This window comes from Coturnix japonica, chromosome 2 (genome assembly GCF_054131305.1).
Source record: "Coturnix japonica strain WE chromosome 2, WE-NBRP24, whole genome shotgun sequence".
NCBI classification, from domain to species: domain Eukaryota; kingdom Metazoa; phylum Chordata; class Aves; order Galliformes; family Phasianidae; genus Coturnix; species Coturnix japonica.
In genome coordinates, this window is record NC_140664.1 from 54,294,276 (window position 1) to 54,310,834 (window position 16,559).

Consider the following 16,559-nt stretch of genomic DNA (forward strand, 5'->3'; position numbering starts at 1 on the left):
GGTTTTAAGAGTTTTACCTATTAAAGTTGGATCTTTGTCTTTCTCAGATGCGATCCCATTGAGGATCAGAATCAAAAACTGATGCCTGATGCTGTCATAAAAACAAACCCAGTCAACAGGGCACTGACTTCATTTTTTTAACCGTTTCCAGTCCTGAAATACTTGCATTTTAAAAATGGTCAATAATCCAACACAGCGTATCCTGTGTAGCTTGTCATCTCCCCTTCTGCCTGGTTCATGTTTGGAGGAAAATGTGCATTTTTGTGGCAAACTGGGCTCTTTCTTATTAGTGGAGGTGGTTGTTTGGAAGTTGCTCAAGGGTCAGGAATGCTGGCAGCCATCTAAGGAGACAGATTAGTGGGCTCAGCACAGGTGAGGAGGTCATAAAAGCAAAATAAGGTCTTTTTTTTGTTATTACCTTCTTTGTTCAGCCAAAAGAAGCTACTTCAGACGTGTCCCACCTGTACGTGTCAGATGGGCCACTGTGCTTCTCTGCTTTACCTGTGATGTTAATACTCAATTGGGACAAGCTTGAATGTTGTAAGAATTAAGTCTAGGTTGTTCTCGCTATTTTAAGGGGAAGAAAACTCTTGACAGGAAATCATCTGATCTGGTAAAATGCTTGCAAGCCAGTCTTATTCAGTCTTAGTAATCATATACAGAGAGGCAGAGGAAAACTACCTGGGTACTGTCAGCAGAGAGAGGGATGACTGGGGCATGTGTTTCATTTTACCTGCAGTGCAGTGAACTGCAGTGACCAGACTGATCTTCTGAGTCTTAATGACATGCAGCTTTTGGTTTGAGTTTAGATATCCAGTGGTACAAAAGACAGTCTCAAACACAAACTTGTATGTAATTTTAACTTTGCCGTCTTAAAATGAAAGTCTGGCTTAAAGTTAGCCTTGGTTTTCTAGGTGCTGCGCTATGTTTCAAGAGAGAAGGGGATTCAGATTTAGAACTGAAGTTCTAAATAGTTTTCATAGCCCTTACGCAGGAACTTGTCAGTGGATTGTGAGAGTGGGTAGGGCACAGTGCTGGAGGTCGTAGTGTTGAATTGAAAGAAATCTTATGTGGGCCCTTTTTAAGAAGAAAGAGGCTTGTTGCTAGCCTTCAAAATCAGTCATCCATCCAGCTTAATCAGAGCTCCACCTCTAGCTGAATGCAGATGGCTATCCTGTTGGTGGGGGAGTAGGACTAATGCCTGGCTTTGGGTGGCTCTTCCATTTGAAAGAATTGGTACTCTGAATGCCCACAGAGATGAGGACTTGTCCTCCTCATGCAGTCATTATCTAGGCAAGGAGTGCACTTCTGAGAAGCTGAGAGCTTTTCCTGTCTTGCTGATCCTAAGGACTCCCAGTACGTTGTGCTTTTACTGGTATGTGAACCCTTTATGGGACCACAGCTGGGCATATGCAGTTGGCAGAGCTCTGAACAACCTTAGAGCAGATGTGAGTGGTGAGCGTGATGCTGAGGACTGCAAACTAATCCAAGAAGCCTTTCATTCAGAATGACCTTCTATAGATCTTGAGATGTCTTCAGTGCTGATAGAGCCAATGCAGATAAGTCACAGGAGTATGCAGGGATGGTCCTTCTGCAGTCTTTAAATTATGTTTCCAGCCCAAAGGACTACTGTAGGATCAGAGAATGATTTAGGCCAAAGGAACCTTGGGTGACTGGCTAATCTAACACCCCGCTCAAAGCAGGCTGGGTTATCAGGTTGCAGTCTAGCACTTGTATTGTTCTTTTAGAATTGTGTAACCTCATGCCACTTAGATCAGTCAGTGATATGCCTTGAAAGCTGACTTGAAAATGAGACCTTGCAAGAAATAAAAAAATGATTAAAAGCTTGTTTTCCTAGCATGCTTTTTTCAACCTTTATTGGCTAGGGATATTATTTTGTTTTCTCAAGCGTTGTTATGCAGGGTTAACTTACAAGAGCAAAAGCATCATCACACTTCTGTAAACTAATTGTCCTTCTGTATTCTACTGCTCGTCTTCAACAGTAAACTGAAAGTCAGTTGGTTTTTATCTGAATAGTGTTAGCATGTTTAAACCCCTGGTGAAATGCTTTTCCAGCTAGGATGTTCTTCATGTTTAAAATATGCACAGTATTTTTAATGTGAACTGCAATGGCACTTTTTTTTTTTTACACTAGATAATTATGCTAGATAAAAACAAAAGTCAGGGTAAGCAGGAGAATTCGATTTCTTCCATATTATTAGGAGTACAGCTTCGTTGAACCAGTTAGGAGGGAAAACTCCCTGCAGTTTGAATAATTCTGTGTTTGGTAACAGTGGTGCGTTTTATCTTTCAGATGAAGTGGACTACAGTAATTTTGGGACCAACACGCTGTCAAGGAAGAAGAAGGCTCTGGTGACGCTCCGCAATGACAACCTCCGCCGGCGTCCTCATATTAATATTAGCATGCCTCACGACTTTAGGCCTGTGTCTTCCATAATCGATGTGGACATTCTTCCTGAAACGCACAGGAGAGTGAGGCTGTATCGACACGGGTGTGAGAAACCTTTAGGATTTTACATACGCGATGGCACCAGCGTAAGGGTTACTCCTCACGGACTGGAAAAAGTACCTGGTATCTTCATCTCTCGTATGGTTCCCGGAGGCTTAGCGGAGAGCACGGGCTTGTTGGCTGTAAATGATGAAGTCCTGGAAGTTAATGGCATTGAAGTAGCAGGAAAGACTCTCGACCAAGTCACAGACATGATGATTGCCAACAGCCATAACCTTATTATCACGGTCAAGCCAGCAAACCAGAGGAACAATATTATTCGGAGCAGTAGGATGTCTGGCAGCTCTGGCCAGTCTACAGACAGCACTGCTAGTCACCACAGCTTGCCTACATCCCACGTACTGCAGAACTTCCACCCTGATGAAATGGAGAGTGACGAAGAGGCTGACATTGTCATCGAGGGCGGTCTGGAGCCACAACACATTCCCAAACTGCACAGCCTTACTTCCAGTAGCCTCTCTCGAATCAATGGCAGCAGCCTTAGCCACAGACTTCAAAGGGACCTGGTGCTCAACAACAACTCTGGCCGAGAAAGCAACGGCAGCATCCACAAATTACTCAGTTCCTTAAAAACTGATCCCCGACACAGCCTGGTTATTCCCCGGGGAGGAATTGAGGAGGATGGGACGGTCATTACGCTTTAGTAGCAATTCCTCCAACTCTTTTCAGTCTTAAGTGCCAATGGGGTCAACTGACTCTTAGAACTTGTTATGCACAAAACAGAGCTGATACTCTCATAGACCTCACAGGTGCAGAACGTTGTTGCTGTCTAGGAAACGTGGCATCTGGAGTTAGGCAGAAAACTTGTCACGCACTGCAGAATTGTCCAGGAGAATGCCAGAGTGTAAAAGCTGGTTTATATCTCAGTCCTAAAGTGAGAAGGCAAATTAGTTGTAGTTTGTATAAATCTAAGGAGTTTTACAAGTTACCACTGGCAGCGCTACATGCTTGGGTTTGAATGCATGGGTGGATGTATTTATACACGCATGTATATGAATTAGGTTTTAATAGTAATAACAGATGTCTATTTGAAGTGGAATCTGTTTTTCCTCTAATACAAGTTTTAAAAGAGCTCTTCTCGATAGCATTACATACAGACCTTCCGCTGATTTGTTTATACCACATATGCAGTGTTATGTCTAAAACAGACAAGCCCTGTAAAAGTAGTTTCCTGCCCTGGTGGTAACAATGGTAGGGAGATGCTGCAAATACATTTCCCAAATGAAAAAAATATATGTGTTTTTTTAAAGCGTAGGGAGGGGAGGTTAGAGGATGATGTTATTGCTTTGAGATCAGCACCACCTGCTGGACAGAGGCAGGCCTGCCCACGACACGGATTTATGCTGTACGGGAGAACAAAATCCTAACAACGAGAGCTTAAAGCTGTTAATTATGTGTAAAACGTATTACTTTTGATATTTATTAGATAATACCTCTTTTCCAAATTTTCTCATCATCTCTGCTTTTTCAGTATCGAGGTTCATGTGAATTCTAGGGATACATTATGTGCGAGAAGGCGAAAAGAAATGGAAGAGTGGCTAGGACTGTCTCCTTCCCCACCAAGATAGGCTCTTGCTGTATGTTTAGGGCAGCCTAAATCCTCAAGGTCCTTCCTTACAAAAGTTTGGCCAATTTCTGTACAAAGGAGGGATGCTGACTGTCAAACCTTAGAATAGTTCTATTGTTTTTGAACTCTTCTGGTAATTATAAAGCTTTATGTCTACACTTCTAGAAACTTAAAGTATGCTGGATGTTGGTGATGGCCAGACAACCCTACTGGATGCTAGTTAAGGGGTAACCAGTGACTGCTGGGTCGGTAATTGTTCACTTCAGAAATGCCATGAATTGATGGAAGTGGTCAAATCTAAAGTATTTTGTTACATCTCAATCAGCGTAAGGAGCAAAATATGTTTTGCAATGTATTTTTCTACTTTTAGCTTGTCATTCTCTTTTTGTTTTTAACTTTGTAGTACATTAAAGGTGTTTTGTTTTTTTTATATGGTGGAATAGACATTTCTTAAATATTGTTTGAATATGGAAATTCAGAAGTCTTGGTTTGGAAACAAAAGAAAATACTACATTCCATTTTGGAATCTGTAATGACTGGACAGAGGATACGTGGACTAATTAATTATTGCTAATTTAGAATGCCTGTGGAACAACCGGTCTTCTGCTCATTGTAAAGTATGTTTGGGACATTGAACTTAGTATGTTTCTTTTAGGTTTGCTTTAAAAGTTTATTTTAAAACATCTCTTTAATTGAACCTCTTCTAGGTGTCACAGCAGTTATAGAGCTATACTTGTTTTTTCCCAGCACGGTAAGAATAGCACATTGATCCTATGTCTTAAATACATGTTTGTACTTTACCAAAGGTTTTCATTAAAAATAATAATAATAAAAATCTGATTATATTGGTGCAGTAAAAAACCGAATGGCTGGATATGCTTCAGTCAGTCAGACCATCTTATCAGGAGGGTTTTGTTACGCCTTCTTTGAATAAGCTGTTTTGCCTGGCTGAAGGCTACTCATTTTGCCTTATCTAACTGATGGAATTGTGACCTGTCTGCAATAAAACGTGCACTAAGCTTGCTTCTTCGCTATATCTTTCCCTTATCCTGAAGGACAGGAGTGCGGTACTGAGGTAGGAGTGTCACACTTGATGAAAGAAGGCGTATCTTTTGGGTATCTTTCTGACAACTCTTCAGTGACATAACCAGTTCAGGGCTGCCTCTTGCAGAACCAGCATTCCTTCCCACATCTTCCCATCCTTGCACTTTATTAACATGTACTGTTAGGCCTGTGTGGAGCTGACAGTACCGGGGCCCGCCCCCGATGGCCGCGGGGCGGGGCGTGAGGCCCGGCCCCATCCATCCATCGCAGCGGCACGGCGCCTGCGCTGCCTCCATTGCTCACATGATGGAGGCGCCGCCTGACAGGGGGCCGGGCGGCGGTATGGCGGCTGCGGGGCCCGACGAGGGGGGTGAGCGCTCCGCTGGGGACAGCGGGAACGTCTCTCAGAGCCACAGCAACGCATCGGGGCTGGGGGGGCAGGAGGATGACGAGGGGGACGCGCTGGATGCGTCGCTCAGCGCCACCGCCGCCGCCTATAGCACGTACCTGCTGGTGGAGCGTAGCGCCTACAGCGAGCAGGTGAGCGGCGCGGGCAGGCGAAGTGCCCCTGCGTTGTGCACAACCATCTGCTTTTGGAGGTTGTGAATCCTGAAAGCATTTAAACGCGTTTTGCAGGTGGAAAGCTTAGAGAAGAGCCTGGAAGAGCTGCTGACGAGAGTGGATGAGTTTGTGGGGATGCTGGACATGGTACGTGGGTAGCACCGAGCGTTATCCAACTTACTGCTTTTAACCTTGGGGGTTGGGTTTGTTTGTGTTTCTTTTTCCCGAGTATTTTTAATCCCTTTGTTGTAATCCACTTAATGGAAGCACAGCTGTAGTTTCACAAGTGAAATTCAGTATTTAACACTTTGCTCCGCTCATCAGTTTCCGTATTATCTCTTCAACACGCCCTCTTTATAGATTCGAAGCGATTCGTCCCAAGTTATCAACGAGAGCATACCTGAAATTTACACCAAAGCCACAGAGATGAGGCAGGTATACAGGAGGATCGACAAGCTGGAGGTACGTGATTGGCATCCTATGCCTATGTTCCCGTTCTCAAAAGGTCCCCCCTGTGTCGGTCATGATATAATGGGGATTGAAACTATGTGATCTTTGTGGTCCTTTTCAACCCAGGCCACTCTATGATGCTATGAAATCTAAATGAGTTTCTTGAAAAGTAGATAGGAAGATTCAGACTGAAGTTCAGAAGTTTCATTAGATGTGACCTGTTTTTGCAGTCTTGAGTATCTCATGAGTGATTTGTGGCGATAAATTGGACTTGCAGATGGAAGGGAAATAGAGCATGACTGGTTTTCTACTTTTTGTTTTACTAATGATACTTTTTTTCACTGCTCTTGTGTAATACAAATCCTCTTTTAATGTATTAGTGAAAAACTTGCCTTGCTTTGTTCTTCTTTCTCTTCTCCCGTAGGCTTTTGTGAAGATGGTTGCAAACCACGTGGCAGGAATGGAAGAACGGGTTGTAAAGGCAGAATCAGACCTTGGAGCTTTTCCAAGCACCTTCAAGAAAATCTTGCACACGATCAGCATACCATCCTTCCGTAACGTAAGTATGCTTCAGCTCTCCTGAGTCTGGCTTAGTTTCTCTGCTTATCAGTGGTCGCCTGGAATAATGAATAGTAAGTTTGTTACACACAGAAATGGATTTCAACATCTGCCTCGTCTGTTTTATTGATTCATTTGCAGAGTTCTCAGTCTTAATCCAAAAATGACCAAAAAAAACTCACAAGTTCTGACAAGGTTTTGAGTTATGCTCCGGAGTAAGTTTGAGTATACGTAGAAGGGAACATGAAGGGCCCAAAAAGAACGTATAATGAGCGAGCCTGTATTGAAGCATCCCTGATCTCTGACAGTATGAAAAGCAGATAGAAAGACCCTAGTATGAACACCTTAAACTTCTTGTCGCTGTCTGCTGTAATGTACCGTATACCGTGTTTAAGTGCGTCTCTCTGCACCTTGTCAGCACCCAGTCTTTCCTTTATCCTTTCCTATATTCATCCTATATTGGCTCAGGTCTCTATCTCATACTAGTGAAAATGTTGAAACAAAGTTGGTTTGTTCAGAGGCAGAGGGAGATGTGACTGCTGAAGTATTATTTGTTACATATTGTAGCTATGTGTGGCAGCAAAAAAAACCCACAAACATAGAGCTAAAAAGAACATTGTCTTGGTAAGACTTGGTTCAGGAAAGCTGCTCTTATGCTGCTAGTCGTTAACTTCCAGCTCCCTTGTTTTCTTCAGTGTTTAAGTTCATTAATAATCACACTCATGAATGAATGAAAATGCATGTAGAGATTTCTCCCCCTGCCTTAATACTCACGCTATATTTCAACCCTTTGGAAAAGAATGTTGTACCAGTGTCATGGTTTTCAATGTAGCTCTTGGTACACCTTTTCCTGGAAAAAACTAAAGTCAGGTCCTCTTACTCTCTTCCCATCTAAGTGTGTCTGTTTCTTTACACGAAGGGTATGTTTTGTATTTCATAAGCTGAGTATCTGTAATCTCACATTCAGATTTTGCCCCAAGTTCTTCCCTTGTGAATACCAGGCAATGTAAAGTATGGTACTGTAAGACTTCTAATGTCACTAAGGATGTAGACAGTCTCAAAAGGTGACGTAGGGATGGCAAAACAGAGTTCATTTCAGGGAAATTGGTGGCATTGTGAAGTTAAACACATTTTAAATATAGGCCCTATGTTGATAATGTAGCTTAGCTCTGTGTTGCCATGCAGCATTATTTACATCACAGAATCACAGAATTGTAGGGGTTGGAAGGGACCTCTAGAGATCATTGAGTCCAACCACCCTGCCAAAGCAGGTTCCCTACACCACGTCGCACAGGTAGGCGTCCAGACGGGTCTTGAATATCTCCAGATTTTACATACAAGAAGGCTGACAGAATGGTTAGTAATGGTCCTTGCTGTGCTTGAGCAGTTTGTTATAGCTAAACAACCCAGACTTACAGTAATTACGTAATGTATAGAGAATATTTAAAATGAATGTGTACACTTTTCCTGAAAAGAAGCATAACAACTCTTTCCCAGTTCACGACTGTATTATTTTAACAGTAGTTCGTAGTATGTATATTCTAATACATGCTTGATGAAGAAGCTCGGCAGGAGCAGCGAACCTGAAAGAAACATCTGCTAGGTTTGTTTCTGTAAAGAGGGCTGTTTTAACTAAATAAGTGAGAATACAGGCTAAGGTTAACTTGAAGGAAGCAGCTGAGGAGAAGTCAGAATGCTGGATGAGGAAAGGTAAAGGTTTGTGGAGCAAAAGGAAGGAGGTTAGCATAACTTGACCATTTCCCATTTGGCTCCTGCAAAGGCTGGTGTGTTTCACACTTTTCAAGACTGAGTTTGTTTAGGTGTTAAAAGGGCAAAAGTCAAAGTAACATGAAGAATGAGTCAGATCCATCTGAGCTGCAATTTAAAGTTCACCTGAGTGAGGGAATATGGCTTGAAAACTCCTTTTGTTTTCTGTTTTAGTTCTGTAGGTTTTCTTCTGAAACTTGAATTTTTTACGTAAGCAGAAACTCAACTTTTATCTGGTTTGCAGAAATCGTCTTCCTCACGACAGCAGACTGCCTATGAGCCTCCTGTCCTCTTCAAGACTGAAGACTATTTTCCATGTCCTAATGAAGCACCTTATTGATGGTTTTGGTTTTGGAGTTGGTGTGAATCAGCCAGAACAGGACAAGCCAAGTAAACAAAAGAAATGACAGCCTCAAAATAGCTGCATTTCTAAGTATTATTAATGGCATATTGCCGTTAAGATTGCCACTGTCTTCCTACAGGCAGCGTTTTCAGGTTCTCTTTTTGGGTGTGTTATTTGAAAAGTCTTCCAAAAACACAGTGTATATTTTCAGTTTATAATGAGGAAGGAACTTTAAAAACTTCCTGCATTAGGGTTTGGGGCTTGTTTTTGTTGTTGTTCTTTTTGTGTTTTTTTTTTTTTTAAAGAGAAATAATAGGAAACATACTTTTATACTGCATCTCTTTTAACACTTAAATCAGGGCTGCTGTGCCACAAGGCTGTTACTTTTGTTTGTTCTTTTTTTATTTAAACATACTGGAGTGAAAGAAAAGCTCTATGCATAAAATCATGGTAAGCTTTGGAACTTGATCCCTGCAGCCCGTGTGGAGAATTACACCACCTCAGGATGTGCAGGTGGCCAGGGGAGGACTGGGAAGATTGGTGAGGAGTCGAGGACGTGACTTGGCTTGGGCAGTGTAGTCCAAGTTCATGATGTGAACATCGTGCCCTTCCTGATGGCCATCAGGTCATTGTGACCAGAGCTTCTGATTATTGCAACGTGTTATCATGTGATGTATAACCAGGTGGGCATGGTGTATATTTAATCTGCTGTCAGAAAGAAAAGGGATGTAAGTTGAGGTAGAGCCATCTTTGGGCTGAGCCTGTATTGAATGCTTCACCTGACTGAATGCTATTCCTTCTCACACTTCTGTGCAGTGACTGGGACTGTCTTTGCTGCCTGGAATGTGAGTAAATTATCAATAAACGATTGGCTTATATAACACCTGAAGTATTGCGTTTCACCTCACAGTATTGAACTGCTTGGTTACTTCTGAGAACTTTTGCCTACAGCTTCCTGTAATATCTAGCACTTGTTATTCCTCTTGAAATTCAATTTTACTGCTATTTTACTGCTGAAAGAACTCACTGCAAATAGACAGAATTCAGAGGAATAAGACATCAGGGAAACTACAACATGCTTATTGGTTTTGTGTTGCAAGCAAAGAAAAAGGTAAGTAGTTGTAGAGTGAGGATTGTATGTTAATAGATACAGCTTTCAAAACCATACAGCCTTGTCTCCCAGCAGCAGCTGAGACCAGATTCTGAGTCTGAACATCTGAGATGCTGTTTCCTAAAAATTGTGAAGCTTGTGAAGTCCAAATCATTAGGCTCCAAAAGTAGTTTTAATGCAAGACTATTACCTGAAATTAAACAGAGGGAGTCTAAAACATGCAATCCCGTATCACAGGCATTTAACTCTTTGAAGAGGAGCCCCCCTACTTCTGTTCCCACGCCCTCCTTGCTTTTGACAGGACCTATGTATTAAACTGTTCAGATATTCCGCAGTAGCAACAGTTGCATTTCCAAGAAGTGCTGTATGTTTGAGCATACGCCTAGATAATGAAGGCTAATCAGTCCTTCTGAGTGAAATCTAATGAAAAGGCATGCCCGTGTATGTTGTGTAACCATGTAAGGATACAGCCAGATATACAAATGGACTTAAAACAAGTTGATCTTGACCACAGTTTAGAAAGTTTATGGAGCTTTCATAATACTAACTGGAACCACATGTTCACTCTGCTAAAGTGAGCTGCTAAGTGCTACCTTGGCTGTCTCCTTGTTCCCACTGAGTCTCACCAAGCAGGAATAGCATAAAAAAAACCACCAACCCAGGATTATATTTGCATAATGCAAGAGACATGTTTATATATAATAAAAGCTGTATTTACATGAGAGGTAGGATGGACTGAATCTTAGATCTCCTTGTTTTCCATAGCTCTTGGAGAAAAACATGAATTGTCTTAGCTAAATACGTACTTACTTGATAAGCTATGCCTAAAATAAGCAGATATGCTGCTACTTGCAATTATTTACCTTTGGACCTATGCATCCAAATGCTAGGCTACTTGAAGGTGCCATAAAACCGAGGGAAACTGTAGGAGGATACGCATTACTGACATGAAAAGAAGCAGGTTTGATGATTTATTCAACCAAATGATATAAACTACATTTTAAGGTTTGAGGATTTGTTAGGTTGCACTGATGTTATCTGAACTGGGCAGTTCATTACTTCTACTGACAAGAACCTGCAGTCTTAAGTAGTTTAAGCACTAAGAAGTGGGTAGCAAGCTTAACTTGGATTCTGTCACTTACAGGAACTGTTCCCAAAGACTTCGATCTTGAGATTTAGAGAGTGATCACGTGTGAAAAAACTTACCAGAATTAGAGGGACAATCCAGATAACTACATCTGTGGAGCAAAGAAAAAAGTGCATTCAGCTACCAAGGATTTCTCATGTTCCCTGACAGAAGCTCTGGAAAATCAAAATTCCTGCTGGGTTTGGCAGTGGATGAAGATAATGTTACCGTAGCTGGTGATCTCTTCAGCAGGCAGCTGAACATCAGGTATGAGGAGCCTCCAGCTCCTGGCATCCACAGGCTTACAGAAATGCAGAGAGGAATGAGAAGTTGGGTGACTGGTAGGCTGTGCTGCAGCAGCCGAGTGCAAGCGATGTCAGCGCTGCTGCTGATTCAGCCTGAAGCCAGTGGGTGGTAGTACAGCCTAGGGGTGGTGGCACAGCCTCCAGCCCCCGCCCAGCTGGGAGGTTTGAGGCGTTTTCTTCTTGTTTGTAGATAGCCACTCACAAACTTACTGCTAGTAGGTATGATAATTTTGCAGCAAGAAACTGTAAGTAATATTCAAATTAAGCATTACGATCAGTATATTAAAATGAGTAAATAACAAGCATAGGAGAAGGAAGGAGGGTGCTGCTTTATGGGGCAGTGTTGTCCCACTTCGCAAAAGAGGAGGAGGAAAGAAAGATGTTTCCACTGGTTTATTATCTGCTGTTCAGGAGGTGGAGGTTTCTCGGGAATAGCTGGATGCCTACAGGGTTTAAAAATAAGTTTATTGCCATCTGTTTCTTAAAGGTGAAATATGGTCAGGATTTTCTTTGCACGCAAGAGAACTGGAAAGCAAACTTTTCAAAGAGAAAAGCTGAAGCTTGAATCCCTGCAATACTACAACTGTAAAACAGCGTGCAGTTGCAGCAGTGGGCGCCTGAAATCCTCTGAATGTGAGTCAGTATGAAAGAGAGGGAGCGGTAGGTGGAGGGAAAGTACAGCTTGTGTTGGGTTTTCCTTCTGGAGTCATTAGTTTGGCTTCTCATGGTCTTAGTTGGATTGCTGTAGTCAAGGGAAGGAGAGCGCAAAGCAGGGAATGTGGTGAGAAAATGGGCTGCGGTGTGGATGCCCTGTAGTGGGGGAACAGTGCAGCTGCAAACTCATTAGAGCTTTGCTGAATGAATGGGGCAACCTTAGGAGAAGGTGACAGATTTGGCAGCAGATGGAGGCCGAGGAAAGTAGGACTAGATGGTGGTGCAGTCTGGCACTTGTTGCCTTCCACCATGGAACTTTTACTGGGCATGAAATGGATTGGGTATGGATCAAATTTAGCCAGAGAGCCACTCCAGAGCTTTATCCAGCCTGCAACAACTGCTGTTGGGTGTTTCTTCCGCATACCAGCCTCAAGCCAGGCTTAGTTCAAGGTGAAACTCACTGAAGCGTGTAGCACGAGCATCAGGTTTCTCACTGCAAATCTGTCCCTGCTGTGCTTAACCTCTTGCTGGTGCAGCCATAGCCCCACATGGGTGATGGGCACTGTTATGGAGAAGGACTGAACCGAAGTTGCATGGTGAGTGAAGATTTGGTGGTGCTAGAACATACATTTGAGGAACTGAATGGGTCATTAATAAGGAAATGAAATTCCTGCAAGGAAGCTGAAGAGCCTGATGTAAAGGAAAGCTACTGGGGAGGAGGTGGTGGAGGAGTGACAGCAGGGAACAGATGAAAGACCTTCAGCATGAGCTCAGACATCAGTATATGGTGGAAGCAGAGGCAGCTGACGTGGGCGGTGTATGGGATGCTGCTTGATCTTGCAGGGAAAGGCTGACAAGGGACTGGAGCATTTCAGGAGAAAATGAGGGAGCTGGGGCTGTTCAGATGGGACAACAGAAGAATCAGAGGTAACTTATTGTATATAAATACCTGAAAAGTGGGGAGTGAAGGAGAGGGAGTGAAGCACTGTTCAGCAATGTTTGCTGGTAGGACAAGAGACAGTGGGCACAAAAAAAGTATATATCTGAACATCAGAAAACACATTTTTTTCATTGAGAATGATCAGACACTGACAAAGAGGTTGTGGAGTCTCCTGTCTGTGGAGACAACAGGTCACCGGATCACACCTTGGCTGAAGTTGACAGGTCCAGCAGGTCTCAGCCCAGCTCCTGCAGGGTCAGCCAGAGCAGAGTGCCCAGGCCCATGGCCAGGCAGCATAAGAAGGTCTCCAAGGAGGAGAATCCACAGCCTCTGAGCAGTCTGTGCCAGTGCTTGGACATCCTCACAGGGAAGATGTGCTTCCTGCCATGGTCTTGGGCATCCTGCTCCACCTCTCCCTGCTTGAAGGTGATAACTTCTGGTAATACTCCTAGTTTTCAACTACTTTCAGTTCAGGGATTTCCTAAACTAAATGTGATTTCTGTGTATTCAGTAATTTTCAGTGACTTTCTTATCCACGTTTGTTTCCATTCTCTGAGACCTTCGTAGGCTTTGGGCATCATGGTTGAACTTCCAGCCAAAGCACCTTCTCTATTACATTCCATACATATCTATATCAACTTAACACTTGTTTCAATATCCTCCTGCCCTGTAGTGGAGGACACAGTCAACAGACAGTACCCATCTACATTCTTGATCTCATCGATGTCTGTAACTTTTCATTATCTCTTCCCTTAGCTAAAGAAGCCTATTTTGCTGGTGTTGTGTATGGAGCTGTCATGGCCTTTGTTGCCCTTCTCTGATCTTTTTTTCACTTCTGCTCTATCATTTTAGAGATGAGGAAATACTGTATGTGCTTTCTTGTCTGCTTCTGAACATTTAAACTGAGATTTTCAGGACCCATCATAATTGTGTGATCTCATTCACAAGCAATTGACTATATTCGTTATGGGAGGCCAAGCCATCTGATTCCTATGTGTATTTGTGCTCACCTGGGCTGTCACTAGACTTTCCTCATCGCAAACACAGAGCATCTATCCTAAAAATGCGTTCAGTTTAATGCAGCTCAGAGCACAGTGATGAAGCACAAAGCCCATAAAGCAACCTTCAGGCACTGTGACCTCAGCTTTGGAGGAGGAAGTTAGAACACTTTGTAGCACTGACAAGAAACCCTCTTCCTTCTGAGTTCCTCAGAACATTTTGTGTGCCAAAAGCTCTTCCGGGGTACCATCTCCACCCCCTCTTCACTTTAACCCCTTTTTATCTCCCTCCCCAAGGATGAGCTGTGCCCTTGGACAGCAGGAGGACTCTATGTCTTTCTGCATGGCAGTTTGCAGGGGAAGGACCCTCAGCATCCCCCGAAGTGGGAAGTGACACTTCTTACAGAGGTTGTGCCATGTCATTCTTTTGAATGGCTGAAGTGGGCATTTCACTGCCTTGATCTGACTGGATTTGTACTTGTGTTGGGAGGGTGCTGGGCCTCTAAAGAAAGCAGTGCCTGTGCTACACTCTCTTTTGCACAACAGTATTTCCACATTTTTTCTCCAAGTTTCCCTAACGGTGGCTTTTATTTAATCATTGTCTTTATTTCCAAAGGCTTGACTGCATTCTTAGCGTACAGGCTTGCTCCAAATTGCCATCTAATAAGGTCAGCAATACTTTTTAGTCTGTAAAAGATCTGTAAGATTAGATACCAGGAAAAAGTTCTTCACCAGCAGCTTGGCTGGGCAACGTAACTGGCTCCACAAGGAAGTGGTCATGGCATCAGTCCTGCTGGAATTCACAAAGTGTGCAGACAACGCTCTTGAACATAAGGTCTGCTTTTTGGATACTGCCATATGGAGCCAGGAGTTGGACTTGGTGGTCCTGTGGGTCCCTTCCAACTCAGGATATTCTATGAGAATCACATGCAGGCACTTCTGCCAACTTTTGAAGACCTTTATTCAGTTGTGTCAACAACAGTTAAGGTGATAAGGGGCTGTTGCTTCTACTAGCTGAATGTTATTAAGATATAAAACATGAATGGAATAAAATATAACAGTCAACTATGAGGAAATGAAAATTTTAAATACCAGCAACGTCCAGCTATGCAAAACTGAATTCAGTTGTATTGTTTGTCAAGGCTGTGGAGTGGTATAGGATAGTTACTGAGTGTTGATGTAAATTCTAGAGGTAGGACTACCCAGCATTTCAGATGTAGGAGAGCTGTTTTAGAGGCGAGCGTTCACATAGGCCCACAGTTTGCTAACTCCTACAAATAAAACAGCTGCTATCATCTCATTGCAGAATACACTGTCAGTACCACATCCAGCTCTCCACGCTGCGTAGCCAGTGACTGCCAGCTCTCATGGTAGAGGAAGTGAATGAGTTTCTCCTCTTTACCTTCTCTGACCTCTTTATCGTGCCTAGGCTTGCTACCAGCTAAGGGAAGTGTCATGCAGTTGTGAGGCTGTTTGATCTCACACCCTGTGGTTTCCTCCTCCACCTGGTGATCACTTAACTCTGCTCCTCTTCTTAGTGATCAGATCAGCTATCAGATAATGCTATGAACTCAGCATGTGCTGCAGCATTGCCAGTGAAGCAATCTCAAAGTAGTACATTGGTGCACGGATGTTGTCCTCCTTACCTGCTCCTGCTATTTGTTTGGGGTTTCTTTTAGAAGTAAATCAATTTTATTCCTTTTCTTTTTTTCTTGTTATGGAACTCAGCCTCCAGAGGTTGGCTGTGGATAGTTAAAACTTGCCCTTCCCATCCCTTGTCCCCTGCTTTGGTCCTCTTAAAATGAGAGGCAATGGCCTCAAGTTGCGCCAGAGGAGATTCAGGTTGGATATTGGGAAAACTTTCTTCTCATACAGAGCAGTGATGCAGTGGCACAGGCTGCTCAGGGAGGTGGTGGGGTCACCATCCCTGGAGATGTTCAGGAGCTGTGCAGATGTGGCACTGAGGGATGTGGTCAGTGGGCATGAGGGGGATGGATTTAGAGGTTGGGCCAGATGGTCTTAGTGGTCTTTTCCAACCTGAATAATTCTGTTTTACAGTTCTAATGTCTCCTGGCACACTAGTAGATGAGGGAGCTTCAGTGGTTGCTGCATATGCATCCCACAGGGAGAGCTGTGTGCGTGCCAAGGGAGGGGCTGAGCCAGTGGACTTGGTGCAAAACCACCTACAACCTTTGATCCTCGAAGAGTATCATAAAAAAGAATGGAAAGTATTAAGCCCAGATGATTTTTTGTGATGAAGAAAAGAAGGGAGTAGAAGGTAACTGAGTAATTTGGAGATCTCCATATTATTTGTAGAGGTGTGACACTTCTGAAGTTAAAAACTTCAAAGTGTCGTGATTTCTGTCATGTTAGCATGGTATATTCAGATATAACATGAAGTCAGCCTAACCACCCTTCAGAGACTGAAGTAAGGTATACACACAGAAGTAAACCATCAGCACAGATCCTGTTGAACCCAAAGGATCCTATGCTGCATGTTACTAATACCTCCTGCAGGTTATTTTAACCATGGAGAAAGTCCTTTTTGTACTCATGAAATGCGGTTCAACTATCTTACCACTTGCCTGCTTTAACTGTACATACG

At 43.1% G+C, this 16,559-nt stretch overlaps 2 protein-coding genes and 1 long non-coding RNA gene across 3 annotated transcripts in view; all 3 read left to right on the forward strand.

Annotated features, from left to right (window-relative positions):
• Positions 1 to 5,120, forward strand: part of PARD6G (par-6 family cell polarity regulator gamma) — a 50,953-nt gene extending 45,833 nt beyond the window's left edge. Inside the window, exon 3 of the mRNA XM_015855127.3 lies at positions 2,315 to 5,120. Within this exon, the coding sequence (XP_015710613.2) occupies positions 2,315 to 3,174 (860 nt within the window). The 3' untranslated portion in view covers positions 3,175 to 5,120. The remainder of the gene's footprint in view (positions 1 to 2,314) is intronic.
• A 306-nt stretch (positions 5,121 to 5,426) lies between these two features.
• BLOC1S4 (biogenesis of lysosomal organelles complex 1 subunit 4) lies at positions 5,427 to 9,701 on the forward strand. The gene is made up of 5 exons (XM_015855129.3): positions 5,427 to 5,681; positions 5,778 to 5,849; positions 6,063 to 6,164; positions 6,577 to 6,711; positions 8,722 to 9,701. Exons 1-5 carry the CDS (start codon positions 5,445 to 5,447, stop codon positions 8,815 to 8,817), a joined length of 642 nt encoding a protein of 213 aa, XP_015710615.2. The 5' UTR covers positions 5,427 to 5,444; the 3' UTR covers positions 8,818 to 9,701.
• Positions 9,702 to 10,834: 1,133 nt separating this feature from the next.
• LOC146761814 (uncharacterized) lies at positions 10,835 to 11,994 on the forward strand. Its single transcript, XR_014942646.1, has 2 exons — positions 10,835 to 11,324; positions 11,850 to 11,994. It is a non-coding gene; the product is annotated as an uncharacterized LOC146761814 (long non-coding RNA).
• The last annotated feature ends 4,565 nt before the right edge of the window (positions 11,995 to 16,559 follow it).